Source organism: Zootoca vivipara, chromosome 5, assembly GCF_965207765.1.
Source record: "Zootoca vivipara chromosome 5, rZooViv2.hap1.1, whole genome shotgun sequence".
Lineage (NCBI taxonomy): Eukaryota > Metazoa > Chordata > Lepidosauria > Squamata > Lacertidae > Zootoca > Zootoca vivipara.
This window is the reverse complement of record NC_142588.1, coordinates 75,745,608-75,759,946: the sequence shown is the minus strand read 5'-3', so window position 1 is coordinate 75,759,946 and position 14,339 is coordinate 75,745,608. Positions and strand designations below refer to the sequence as shown.

Here is a 14,339-nt window from a genome sequence, read left to right as displayed (position 1 = left end):
ATGACCTGTAAAGTGTAAGGTCTCAAATTCCTTTCTTTTCCAACCATTGAATGCAGATAACTTACAGCTTACACTAGTGAGAGAAGCAGGTGCAATGCATTCCAGATTTTGCTCTATTTAAAGCTCCAGAAGCCTCAGAGATGTAACAGAGATGTAACAGCAGAGTCGAACATTAAATCAGTTCTGCTTAGACACACAAGAGAGGAATGGAAAGATCAGGTATGGTGAAAAGCCAAAATGTTTTAGAATTGTTGATCACATGTGTGCAAAAGTGATATATAAGCGTTTAGTCCTTCCTCTTTAAGATTGTGGTTGGGGCTCTTTTATTTTTAGGGTACTGCAATCTCATTTATTAGCAACCTAGTCTTGTTTTCCATTGGATTATTTAAAAAGTGCTTTTTATTTCTTCTGCATTACTTTATTGTTTGGTAATTCTACAAGCATCCTTTCGTAGGAGTGAGAAGCTGAATGCTTTTCCTTTCTCAACAGAAAGCTAAAGTTACTAGCTCTATGGATGAACCCAATGCATGTAATCTTAAATGGTACTCTGATTTAAACGTAGCTACCATGCTGTAAGAATTAAGTTTGAAAACGTACCCCATGTAAGCACAGTACATTATGTACCTTTCAGGAGAATTGAGCATCACAATTCTGCTTTACATTGCTTTTGGTTATCGATTAATAATAGAAATTGAAACTGTGAACAGATTTCTCTTTTAGTTTCAATAGCAAGTAAGACAGAAATTTGGCATTTAATATTTACCGACACTTTCTATACCGTTTTTGTACCACTCCCCGAGTGGAGATAAACTTAGATGAAAGTTGCAGACTAAAACATGATGCTCTGTTGTATCTTTGTCTTTATAGCATTCATTTGAGCCCCTTGCCCAGCAGCTGATGACATGCTGGGACTCTTCTGTCCCCCTGGCCTCTATCCAGCTGTGGCGGAGGTGAGGTTGGTGCAGTGCAAACACAGCAATGGAAACGCAGTGCTCCTGCTGCCACATTTGCAATATGCCAACCTTGCCACCACCAACCCTCCCCCTCTCCATCCAGGTTTGCTGCAGCAACCCCGTTGGATGGAAGTTAGTGACGCAGCCTCCCCACGCCATCCACTGCCGTCCTTGCTGCTACTAAATGTTCATCAAGAAGACAGGATCATTTTTGTTGCAACAAGCTGTCATTCATCCTCTCCCCATCTAGGCTTATTTTTGTGGTTGGCATCCATTTGTCTTGGGAGACAATGGAGGAGTATGCCTTTGGGAGTGAAGTCAAACCATCGGAGAACCACAGTGCTTGCTGTGGCTCTAGAGACTGATGCAGGAGAGAAATGTTCCGTTGCGGCTGGGGCAAATGAAGGCGTCTGGTTGTGCCACTGCAGACGCATCATGGCATTTCTTCTCTCTGCGCTCCTCCCACTGGTCATTCCTGCTCTGGTCACTGCTGTGGATACGTGACCTGCTTGTTCAAATCGTACCTCCTTAAAAAATAATCATCATTTATTTGGTTTTTCAGATTAAAATTTTACAGTCACATCTCACATCAAGGAATCTCTTGGACTCCCCTCTTCCCCTTTGTGGGTCCTATTGTAAATCATTTCCTCCTGCATCTTTTATAATAATCCAAATCTTTTATCTCTACATTGTACCCAAAATTCACCATTAAACTACAAGTGATATTCCAATCGTAGTAGCAATTTTAACTGTTTACAATGGTCTTTAAGATAAGTTATAAATTTCCCACATTCCTTATTAAAATTTTGGTTTTCCTGATTTCTGACTCTTCCGGTCATTTTAGCCATTTCGGCTGAAGTCCATTAAATTCATCCGCCATTCTTCTCTGGTAGGAACTTTATCTTCTTTCCATCTCTGGGCCAATAACATCTGTGCAGCTGTGGTTGCATACATAAATACTCTTTTCTGCTCTCTTGGAATTTCGGCACCTAGGACCCCTAAAAGGGAAGCTTCAGGTTTTGTTGCAATCATACCTCCTGTTACCTGGGAGTAAGCTCCACTAGTTTCAATGGGCTTACTTCCAAATGGGCATGTATAGGCGTGCACTGTAACCTGGTAGTCTTTATGACCATTTTAATTATTATTTTAAAAAATGCACACTTCTTCAGAAAGCTCATACCATGACAAACTTAGTTGGTCTCTAAGGTGCTACTGGAAGGAATTTTTTTATTTTGTTTCGACTACGGCAGACCAACACGGCTACCTACCTGTAACTTTAATTATTATGTTTTCGTATTGAAGTTTTGTTACCTGACAGAGAGAATGCACAAATATCATCTCTGGGATGAAGAAACCAATGAACTCATTTTATGTATTATCCTAGAGGGAGTGGCTTTGGGGGATATTTATTCTGGCAACCTGCACTGATGTCTGCCCCATGTATTTGTGTGCCATTGGCAGGCCTTCATGCCTTTAATGATTCCCCTGAAACAGTATCTCTCCCAGGCAGCTGCTCATTGCCTCATGACATATGGTGGGTGTTTCATCGTCTCTGACTCTTCCCCTTTCATTGTCTTCTGTCAGCTAAATTGGATCTTGGTTAAAGAGCATGTTTTACGGCTTTGCTCTCTTAGAACGCTTCTGCAGTTTTCCACCACCCTGTTACGGAATATTAAGTTAATAACTCTTTTTATGTTATATATATGAGTGAGCGCAAATGAATGCTACAGTGATGAACTGGTGTATGTAAGGTTTGCATATTGCAAAAATGTCTGCAAAGTGCATTGCATTTCTGGGTGCTCTATGCAGCCTCAAGCAGCAGGATCCTTCCCAATGTTGCACAGGTAACCCAAGTTTAGCCCGTGTTGCAACAGTGTCAAAAATAGTACCATTACACTGTGTCATGCAATCTTGTGATGAAATTGTTCGCTTAATGCAGAACACAAGACTGCCTAGACTGCTGTACCAGTCCCAGAGCTTCCTTCCTTCCTTCCTTTCCTTTCCTTTCCTTTCCTTTCCTTTCCTTTCCTTTCCTTTCTTTCTTTCCTTCTTTCTTTCTTTCCTTCTTTCCTTCTTTCCTTCTTTCCTTCTTTCCTTCTTTCCTTCTTTCCTTCTTTCTTTCTTTCTTTCTTTCTTTCTTTCTTTCTTTCTTTCTTTCTTTCTTTCTTTCTTTTTAAATAAATATCAAGCCCTCGTAGAATGAAAGTTATGCAACAACATGTTCAGGCAACATTCAGAGCAATTGCTTTCTGCAATATTAACCAGTTCCCTTCTTTTGTTGTATTTAACAGAGTTGTGATTGCCTCTGAAATTCCCTTCTCCAAATAATGGAGAAGGGATTTCCCAATTCATTTTGAAGCTCTTTTGGGGCTTTCCTTGCTATGTGTGACTCTAATTTTTCTCTAGATTCAAACAATGTGGTACTGCCAGGTGGAGATTAGTCTGATGCAAGACCTAATAACATGAACCTGGAGTTCTTTGCATGGTTTAGGGTTGACGGGGCCCTTGTACCTTTAACAACTTTGTGGCACACAGACATTCAAATGTGATATATATATATATATATATATATATATATATATATATATATATATATCAGAGACGGAGGATTTCTAAAGGAGCTGACACACCTGAGACACCTGACAGGGCAGCAGTGCCATTCAGACTGGATATGTGAAAATTCCAGGCAAATAACAGGCAAATAAGACAGTACCAATAAGTCCCCAGTGACTTCATGCCAGAGGAAATCAATTTCAGCTGCAGTGCTGAAAAGCACTGTCTCTCAGCCTAACCTACATGGTTATTGCGAGGATAAAGCAGAAAGGAAGAAAAGTACATCACCTTGAACTCACAGGGGTGGATGGGCTAGATGTGTAATATAAATAATAAATACACAAGGAGACCTGTGGAACGAGACTTTTTAAATCAACAGCTGTTGAATTGATGTTGGGTTTTTTTAATAAAAAAATTGCTTATACAGCTGGATGTAGCTGGGGCTGTTATGGGTGGGGAACAGGGGAGAACCACAGTATAATTGATTGTGTATTACTGTATTTGTTCCTAACGTACACTCAAAATGAATTTTAAATAAATAAATAAATAAATACAGTGGTACCTCTACTTACAAATAACTCTACGAATTTTTCTACTTACAAATGGAGCTCCGTCCGCCATCTTGGATGCGGTTTAGATAGGATTTTTTCTACTTACGAATTTTTAGATAGGGTTGCTTCGACTTACGAATTTTTTCTCCCAATGCATTCCTATGGGATTCGACTTACAATTTTTTTCGACTTACAAATGTGTGTTCGGAACGCATTAAATTCGTAAGTAGAGGTACCACTGTAAATAAATTGGCAGTCCTTTCAGTGGGCAAAAAGTGAAATCTCTTCACTGCACATAGTAATGACTATTGCTTATATCACCCACCTCTTTTAGCAACCAAACTAAGCTGCTGTTTTACCCACTATTAGCAAGCAACATGTCCGGTACAAAAACGGTGTCAAAAGGTGATTATTTAGCGCCTGAGCTCATTGTTTTTAATTGTTAGTTGTGGTTTTAAAAGTGTGGCTTTAATCGAGGTTCATATATTTACTTTGTAAAATTTATACCCTGCTGGATGGTAGAACAACAACCACCACCCATCAAAGCGGTTTACAGAAGTAAAATTACAGGTGAAAATGGTTAAAAACAACCACTTAGAAGATAAAGATCAGCAGCAAACCAAAAACAACATTCATCACCATTCCACATATCTATATATGCTGTTTATATGCTGTTTTAATTTGTTATATTGGTATGTGTGTGTTTATATGTCCCACCCTGGGACCATACAGTGAAGGTGAGGTTGTAAGTATTTGTAACAATAAGTAGATCCTTTTGGTTTCAATAGGAGAAATGTAAGCAAGTGCTTCCTCCGTGTTAGGAAACTGGGTGGATTGTAAAGTGTTTGGGTTTGTGGGGACTTGGATCAGAGCCAGCGCCAGGCTACTGATGCTCGCACAATGAAGCTGTGCAGCATTCTCCCCCTACCCCTCTTGTTCTTGCCATGGTTTCCTTGAAAAACTCCCCCCTGCCAGACCTCAAGGTAGTCGTTTTAGCAATGGGAAGGTGGTGTCGCCACTTCTGAATGTGAGCCAAGGATAGCTCCCTTTTGCAAAGGCAGCGCCTTAACTTACCCCAAATGAAAGTCCACGGACTATAGGTCAATGGAAACAACAGCTTTCATGATCTATATGGCAGGGTAATTGGAATTTGGATGCCTTAACCATCACAGTGGATGGGATGGATGCTTGGCTCCCAAAGTGGTACTTCCTTTTAAAAAATAAATAAAAAAAATCTCTTTATTTATATTCTTTAAAATATTACAAAATAGAATCAAATAAACAGAAAGAAAAGGAAAAAAAACATACAGAATAATAAAGAATAATAACAGAAACGCATAGAACATGAAATTCTAATCAAATAACATTAACAAATAATGAATAAGAACAAAGAAAAACAAACCAAAAACATAATTTACAAAGCAAATAAGACAAAACATAACAAAAACAAAAGTTGACTCCCTAAAGTTTGTACACCGCTTCTCTTTATTTAACTTTCCCTTGTATTGCTTTATCTAAATTCTTATTTTCATAGATTCTCTATATTTCCCTGCTTATCTTTCAATTTAAGCAATTTCACCAATTCAATATTCATATCTTCTTTGATCAAATAGTCCTCAACACATTTCCATTCAACTTTACACTTCTGTTTGGGGATATTCCTAATTGCAGCAGTCATTTTGGCGAGGTTCATGAACTCTTACCAGTTTTTCTTGCCATTCAAGGACCGTTGGAATTTTTTCACCCTCCCAATTCTGGGCAATGAGAAGCCTAGCTGCTGTGCAGGCATGCAAGAGTATATTTTTCCTATCTTCTGGGGCAGGGGTTCCCAACAAAATTTTCTCGAGGACCCCTCATCGAGCCGCTATTGTGACAAGGCCCCCATTAATTCCTAATCCTAAAATTAAAAAGTGAGAGCCAAATTAAGAGTCTTTTTATATTTTATATTTATACGTTTTTTACAGTTACGATTTAGGTTCAATGGACACTGACAAGATCGGTTCGAGAGTCACTGACTTACTTGCTTGAACATCAAATGCATTATCTTCCTCTTCATCTGCAGGCCTTTGTCGTTTTAACGAACCACTTTTTAACCAACGGTCCATTTTTAACTACGCGAACTGTAGCTTCCGCGAAAAACAACGCTTTGTTTACAAACACTACTGTTTTGCAAAGAGGCAGCGCACGCCAGGGAGGAGGGAGGGGAATGGAGAAGACAGGGTACCTGCGCAGTAGCGCACAAATTAAGCCGATGTGCGCAAAGCATCTTGAGGAGGTGAGCGTTAGTAGAATGTGCGCGCTGCCTCTTTGCAAAACAGTAGTGTCTGTAAAGCGCCACCTAACGGCATACAGCAGAACTACTGCCTCTATCTAATTCTAGTTTTGCGCTAGACTCTGCTCATGCAGGAAGCGGCCAAAACAAAAAATCTGTTATCATACGAAATATATTTAATATTTTTTTATTCTAATAGCATCTTGCGGACCCCTCTGGCATAGCTCGCGGACCCCTGGGGGTCCCCGGACCACCTGTTGGGAACCACTGTTCTGGGGAATCATCTAGTACCATGCTCAATAAGAATAATTCTGGCTTCTTTGCAAATGTTATTTTTAGCATCTTTTTTCAATTTTAGCAGGCGGAAGTACCCAAAGTGGTACTTCTGCCTGCTAAGGCAGAGAACAGTGATTGGTGGTACAGCTGGGTTGAGCCACAGAGAGACTCTAACTGAACTGACTGACTGCTGGTGGCTGACCTGACTGGGCTGGCTGGCTGGGAGAGGTATCCTTTTCTAAACCTTTGGTGGGTTCCCAGTCTCTGTAATCAAAATATTCCTCTTGAAGACCTTCATATGTTATGTCTCCAACCACCATGTGAATAAAACCTTCATTTTCTTCCCCCAGAGCCAATCCCGTATTCCACTTACGTTGTACCTGCCCTCCTCTTGCTTGGATGGCTTGCAGGGTGCATATTAATGGTTTGGTTTGTCTTCTCTTAAAAGAGGGTAAGTAAGTCCTCCCCTAGGTGTAGCAGAGAAGTGTTTTCAGGTCATCACTATAATTTATTAACTGTTGTTTCTGTTCTGCAGGAAAGAAGCCTTTGCAAAAGAACTTCGGGAACTGGAGGAAGAAATGCCTATTTCTTATTTAAATATACTGTGCAAACTACTGCATGTTACAATGGAGACATGACATATACTCTCTGCCTGCAAAGTGCTTAATGCAGAACTAATAACCAAAGCAATTTTGTAGCCTTTAAGAAACTTTTGTATTAAAACTGAATTGGATGTTTGGGGTTAGAATGCTATTTGTTCATCTCTTTTTTATTTTTTTTAAATATTCTTTAGTTAAACAATGGCAATTTTACAGAAAGAAAATAAAAGAAATTATCTCAAATCAAATACATACAAATCATGTATATACAACATATATAAAAGAAGGGAAAAGATATAATAATAATAATAATAATAATAATAATAATAATAATAATATGAAAAGAAAAACACAAAAACATCAAAAGAAAAAGAAGAAAAGCAAAAAGAAACACCCTCCACCCTGTGGTGACTTCCAGCCATTTCTCTATTTCGGTTTCTATATCCAAAATTCTCTGTATACCTTTTTACCTATTTCCTTCCATTTTTGTTTAAATCACTTGGGCCATTCACCTGTCTGCTAAGAGGTTAGCATTTTCCACATGGTCTGCCATATAATTGTTAAATTTTCTCCAATCTTTACCAATTTGTTGTTCTGATATGGAATGCCGTTTGTTCATCTCTTGCTACCAACTTCGTTTTTCTCGTCCACGGAAACAAGCATTCCAATGTGTGTATTCAAAGGCAGTATAAAAATTCCTCCTTTGCCCTGGTTATGGTTGGAAAAAATTGGATTGTTTGTACTTAATCCTACCACCCTATCATAGATAATTTATTTTCAGTTATTATACACAACTGGGGTGTAATTAACCCAGTCAGTAGAGCACGGGACTCTTAATCTCAGGGTTGGGAGTTTGAGCCCCACATGGGGTGAAAGATTCCTGCATTGCAGGAGTTTGGACTAGTTGATCCCTGTGTTCCCTTCTATGATTCTGATTCTGTATCTTAAGATTTGCTTCTGGCGCAGGTGGGGAATCTGTGGTCCTCCAGATGTTTCTCAGCTGCAACGCCCTGGCCATTGGCTTTCCTGGCTGAGGTTGATGGAAACTGGAGTCGAACAAAATCTGAAAGGCCACAAGTTTCTAAGGACACTTTAGGTAAAGGTAAAGGGGCCCCTGACCATCAGGTCCAGTCGTGTCCAACTCTGGGGTTGCGTGCTCATCTCGCATTATTGGCCGAGGGAGCCGGCATACAGCTTCCAGGTCATGTGGCCAGCATGACAAAGCCGCTTCTGGCGAACCAGAGCAGCACATGGAAACACCGTTTACCTTCCCGCTATAGCGGTTCCTATTTATCTACTTGCATTTTGATGTGCTTTCGAACTGCTAGGTTGGCAGGAGCTGGGACCAAACAACGGGAGCTCACCCCGTCACAGGGATTCGAACCGCCAACCTTCTGATCAGCAAGCCCTAGGCTCAGTGGTTTAGCCCACAGCGCCACCTGGGTCCTCAAGGACACTTTAGTTGTGTTCAAATGTTCAAATGTTCAAAAGGGATTCGAACCGCCGACCTTCTGATCAGCAAGCCCTAGGCTCAGTGGTTTAGCCCACAGCGCCACCTGGGTCCCCAAGGACACTTTAGTTGTGTTCAAATGTAGTTCTAGGAAACAGAGCTATTTAAAATGTGGAAGCCTGATCTTTAAAATATGACAGAGGATTCTGGGGGCATAGGTGTGCATGACTAGGTGGGAAGGGTAATATAATTTGGAATACATTTAACTAGATTTGGTTTTTGCGGATTAAAGGCTAACCAGAATAATGAATTTTAGGTAGATTAGTAAGAGAGCTTCTTCTCGTGCCCTTTGTTTCGATTGCACTTCTATCATATTCCTATGGTGTAGACTGGGAAATCCTTAAACACACCCACACTAATGCCATGGATAGGACAAGACTTCCAATCAATAATCATGATTCCACCTCACAGAAACCCCTTGCTCTTAAACTATAAGCTCATTGCCCAGGAAGACTATTTTTCTCCCAACAGAACTCCCACTATCTGGCGTTTTTGAGGAGTGCTGCCCATCTGCTGTGTTGCAGTGCATGGAGTGGAATAATCATGGAGAGAGGCTCTTCATGCCAGCCTAATCACTTGTTCCATCTCATTGTTTTCCTTTTCTTTTGTTTCAATAGCCCTCTGTGTAAAATGCAATCTGAAGTCTATTTTGTACCTAGCACAGCCTAGCCTAATTAACAGTAGTAAGTTCCAATGTACTTTCTCTGGGCACAGGACTGCATTGCAGTTTAAGACTCCAAAACACACCCTGCACTCTTTCGTGAGACTGTTGAAAATTGCAGGCCTGCCGAGATTCTTCCATTGTCACTATTTCACTTAACAGCCAACCTGAAGAAGAGTGCTGGAGGACTCAAACGTTTGCTCGGTATTTCAAGGCATTTTGTTTGGCTCTATGGCTATTTAACACCCTTCAACATTCTCCAGATGAAAATCAGGATGCACATCTTCTGGTGCCACACTGCTGCATGAGCCAGTGCCTGACGGCAGCCATGACATTGCTTCCCTGGAAACTGGAGGCAAGGGAGGAAGGGGAGGAGAAGTGAAGCAAATGCAGCCCTGTTTAGGGGAGTTTTAAATGACTGATGTTTTAATGTATTTTTAATCTTCTGTTGGAAGCTTCCCAGAGTGGCTGGGGAAACCAAACCAGATGGGCGAGGTACAAATAATAAATTATTATTATTATTATTATTATTATTATTATTAGACCATCCCAGGAAAATCATGGCACTTGAAGGGTATGATATATTAACTAGAGACAGCAGGAATTCAGCCTGGGACTTTCTGCAGGCCAGTAATGTATTTTACCATTGAATTATGGCCCCTTTCTTTAACAAGCTTTCTTAAACAAAATAAAATAAAAATCTTCTAGTAGCACCTTAAAGACCAACTAAGTTTGTCATTGGTATGAGCTTTTGTGTGCATGCACACTTCTTCAGATACCAACGAAAGCTCATACCAATGACAAACTTAGTTGGTCCCTAAGGTGCTACTGTACTGGAAGGAAATTTTTTATTTTGTTTTAACTACAGCAGACCAACATGGCTACCTATCTGTAACCAAAGCTTTCTTAAATTAAGACAATTGGACCTTCTGATCCAGTACTGTGGAAAGGATAACCAGTGTGGTGCCCTCCAGATGTTGTTGGACTACAACTCCCATCATCCATGACCAGAGCCTATGCTGGCTGAGACTAATGGGCATTGAAGTCCAACAACATTTGGATGGCACCATAAGGACATAAGAGGAACCTGCTGGATCAGGCCAGTGGCCCATCTAGTCCAACATCTCTTAGTGGTCAGCCAGATGCATGTGGAAGACCCTCAAGCAAAAAGCAGGTACAAGAAATTCTCTCCTCCTGCAGCTTCCAGCAATTGGTTTTCATAAGCATCACTGCCTCCGTGGTGTCTACCATCAATCTATGGTGACCACGACCTGCTTTTTTTATTAATTTATAGCCCGTCCCTACACATTCTATAGTAACGCAGGTGGCGCTGTGGGTTAAACCACAGAGCTTAGGGCTTGCCGATCAGAAGGTCGGAGGTTCAAATCCCCATGATGGGGTGAGCTCCCATTGCTCGGTCCCTCCTCCTGCCAATCTAGCAGTTCAAAAGCACATCAAAGTGCAAGTAGATAAATAGGTACTGCTACAGCGGGAAGGTAAACGGCATTTCCGTGCGCTGCTCTGGTTCACCAGAAGTGGCTTAGTCATGCTGGCCACATGACCCGGAAGCTGTACACCAGCTCCCTCGGCCAGTAAAACGAGATGAGCGCCACAATCCCAGAGTTGTCCGTGACTGGACTCTAATGGTCAGGGGTCCCTTTACCTTTACACATTCTATGATATAAGTTTGAACAGTACGATCTCTGACTCATGGAATATATAAGGCATTTATAGAAGAAATTGCACACCTCAAACCATTTTGCATGGTGTTTAACGAAAGACAAGATCAACACGACGCTACATTGCAGCCTTTCCCCCATATGAACGACTGGTATAGTAATCGCATTGGCCACTGTCTGCCACAGGGTGGGGCTGCGTGCTTCTAATATCACTTTTTGGAGCAATGCATCTGGAGCCTATCAACCAGTAGATGGCACTGCCTTTGCACTCATCGGCTGCTGTGCAACAATTAACAAAACGCAAGGAGGTGTTTCATTTCTCTCTGTTTTATTTATGGACTCTGGAGGCTATAATTAAAACCCCATAAACTGAAACTGAAGTGTGAGGAAAAGAGAGAAAATGTTTTGTTGATGTGAAAATGTTTTGCTTTTCGCTTATGCCCTGCTAAACGCAGGAGGGGAAACACATATCAATTTTGAAAACACACACACACACACACACACAATACCACAACAAAGGCAAAGTTCCAAAAGCAACTCCACACTCTCACATGTATGTTAACCCTTACCATGTATTCAGATCCCTCTCCTCACCCACCCGGAATTTCCATAATATATATCACCAAAACCACCTTGTTAATGGTCACACTGTCAGTATTTTGTTTTATGGCATTGCAACTGCTCATTATACATTTTTATATCCCTCGGATCACTTTTTCCTCTTTCTCCTCCCACCCCAAGCTATATATTCCTGACAATTTAGGATTACATTTCATGGCTACGATATAGAGGTCCCTAATTCAGGAGTGAGCAGACACCAAATTTGCAGGATCTTGTCTTTATACTGCAATCTCGTGGATGCTGGCCCATTTGGGTAAATGGGGAACTTCCCTACCAACTTCACTCTGCCCCAGCCAGCACCTACTTTCCTACCATCTTCCTTACAACCCATCCAGGGGGTGGAACTGGGTGCCATCTTCCTCCTCAATCTCAGTGTTACCTGAGTGAAGAATTCAGCAGGGAGGTAGATGAGGACAAAACTAGGATGAGTTGGCTCTGCCTGTCATTGGTTCTAGCCTCACCTCCTGTGGTCCTCCTGCTTTCTGCCCTACCAGTAAACAGCATATGTCAGGGGTTGGCTTTTTTTAAAAAAAGTCATTTCGATTTTCTTTGCATCAGGTGGGGCCGTAGCTATTTCTACAACACATGCCCTTCCTATTCTTCTGCCCACTAACCTGCCTGCTGAGTGACTTTTTCACAGTCAGTCCTTGTTGTGCCGGCTCCATTCTCAGAAAAGCCTACGCAAGATTCCTTATTCATAGCAAAACAACAGCATTATGTCTCTGAACACCAGTTGTTGAGAATCACTGGCAGTGGGCAGAATGCTGCTGTGTTCATGCCCATATTGCTGGCTTCCCACAGGTGTCAGGCTGGCCATGGTGAGAACAGGATGCTGGACTAGATGGGCCATTGGCCTGATCCAGCAGGCTCATCTTGTGTTCTTTATGGTGCTTCCACTTCTGAGGTCTGTAGAAGCCTGGCCTTGCTTTAACAGTTCTTCATTCTGTACACCTGCTCTGTCTGCACTGGCACTAGCTTTACAGCCTCCATCTGTGCATGAATCCTGCTACCTGCCTCGCCCAAGGCCATGTTGACTGCCTGATGGCCATAACCAAAGACATGGTTATGTTGCAATTCTCATTCAGCATCCTGATTCTGCACCACCAAATCCCAAAAGGAACTTGGCTGGCAATTTTAACAAGAGCAGAGCCTAGCCTGCTTTCGTCCTGAAAAGTGACGAGAAGTGATTCATGATGTTGAGCACCCTCAATGGTAAACAAAACTTCTTTTTTTAATGTTCAAGATTTGATCTCTCTAAGCAGGAGGGAAAAAACACCTGCAAGCATCTTTCTGACATCATGAGGCCAGTTCGCACAGGTGAGCAGCCCACCTTTCCCTCCTTCAATGCTGTTTTGTCCCCTCACAGATCTGTGTGAAGAAATGGCACGGGACCTGGCAAATTGCCCTCTTCCAAGGAGCTTATAGCTATTCCTGCTCTGCCTCACCGCAATAGGGTGGGCTAGGATGGTAGTGGGGAAAACAACTGGACCTGATTGGGCCTGATCCTTTTGTGTGATGATATGAGAACAGCTTGGGATCCAGCAGGTCCCTGGCTGTCTCATCCTTGGCCTCAGACCATCCCACTTGGGGGCCTTCCTCTGATTAGCATCTGTAGGCAGATTGCCAAGAATATCCCTGCTCACCTGCATGTTCAACCACTGGTGGAATACCTCCACTTAATCCACACACACACCCCTTAGCCTGGTATAAGCAGGGTTGGATTGATCTGTTTTTTTAAAAATCCATCTAGAATTATAACAATGCACTCATCGTTCACCGTACTAAATAGTCAGCTTGTGTATCATTATGCAGCCCAATTGGCAGGCCTCTGGGGACCACAATCAGGGCCGGCCCTAACATTAGGAAGAATGAGGTGGCCATTTTGAGTGGTGGATGCTGGAAGGATGAGGGGTGGCAATGAGGTGTCGGAGGACAGAGCTCCCTAGCTTGCTGCTTGCTCTTTAAGCTAGACTGCTGGGGTGATGTTGTTGTTGTTTAGTCGTTTAGTCGTGTCCGACTCTTCGTGACTCCATGGACCATAGCATGCCAGGCACTCCTGTCTTCCACTGCCTCCCACAGTTTGGTCAAACTCATGTTCGTAGCTTCAAGAACACTGTCCAACCATCTCGTCCTCTGTCGTCCCCTTCTCCTAGTGCCCTCAATCTTTCCCAACATCAGGGTCTTTTCCAAGGATTCTTCTCTTCTCATGAGGTGGCCAAAGTATTGGAGCCTCAGCTTCATGACCTGTCCTTCCAGGGAGCACTCAGGGCTGATTTCCTTAAGAATGGATAGGTTTGATCTTCTTGCAGTCCATGGGACTCTCAAGAGTCTCCTCCAGCACCATAATTCAAAAGCATCAATTCTTCGGCGATCAGCCTTCTTTATGGTCCAGCTCTCACTTCCATACATCACTACTGGGAAAACCATAGCTTTAACTATACGGACCTTTGTAGGCAAGGTGATGTCTCTGCTTTTTAAGATGCTGTCTAGGTTTGTCATTGCTTTTCTCTCAAGAAGCAGGCGTCTTTTAATTTCGTGACTGCTGTCACCATCTGCAGTGCTGGGGTGATATCACCCCTTTAAGAATGGTTTATGGGAATGGGCTAGAACCTCAGAAATAATGAACTTACATACAGCTGTTTCCTGTTAAGGCTTCAAGGCTGG

At 42.1% G+C, this 14,339-nt stretch overlaps 1 protein-coding gene across 1 annotated transcript; it reads left to right on the top strand.

The window, feature by feature from the left end:
- The first annotated feature begins 206 nt into the window (after window positions 1–206).
- On the top strand, window positions 207–7,338 carry STRIT1 (small transmembrane regulator of ion transport 1). The gene is made up of 3 exons (XM_035134032.3): window positions 207–219; window positions 6,956–7,056; window positions 7,141–7,338. Exons 1-2 carry the CDS (start codon window positions 207–209, stop codon window positions 7,048–7,050), a joined length of 108 nt encoding a protein of 35 aa, XP_034989923.1. The 3' UTR covers window positions 7,051–7,056; window positions 7,141–7,338.
- Window positions 7,339–14,339: the final 7,001 nt, after the last annotated feature.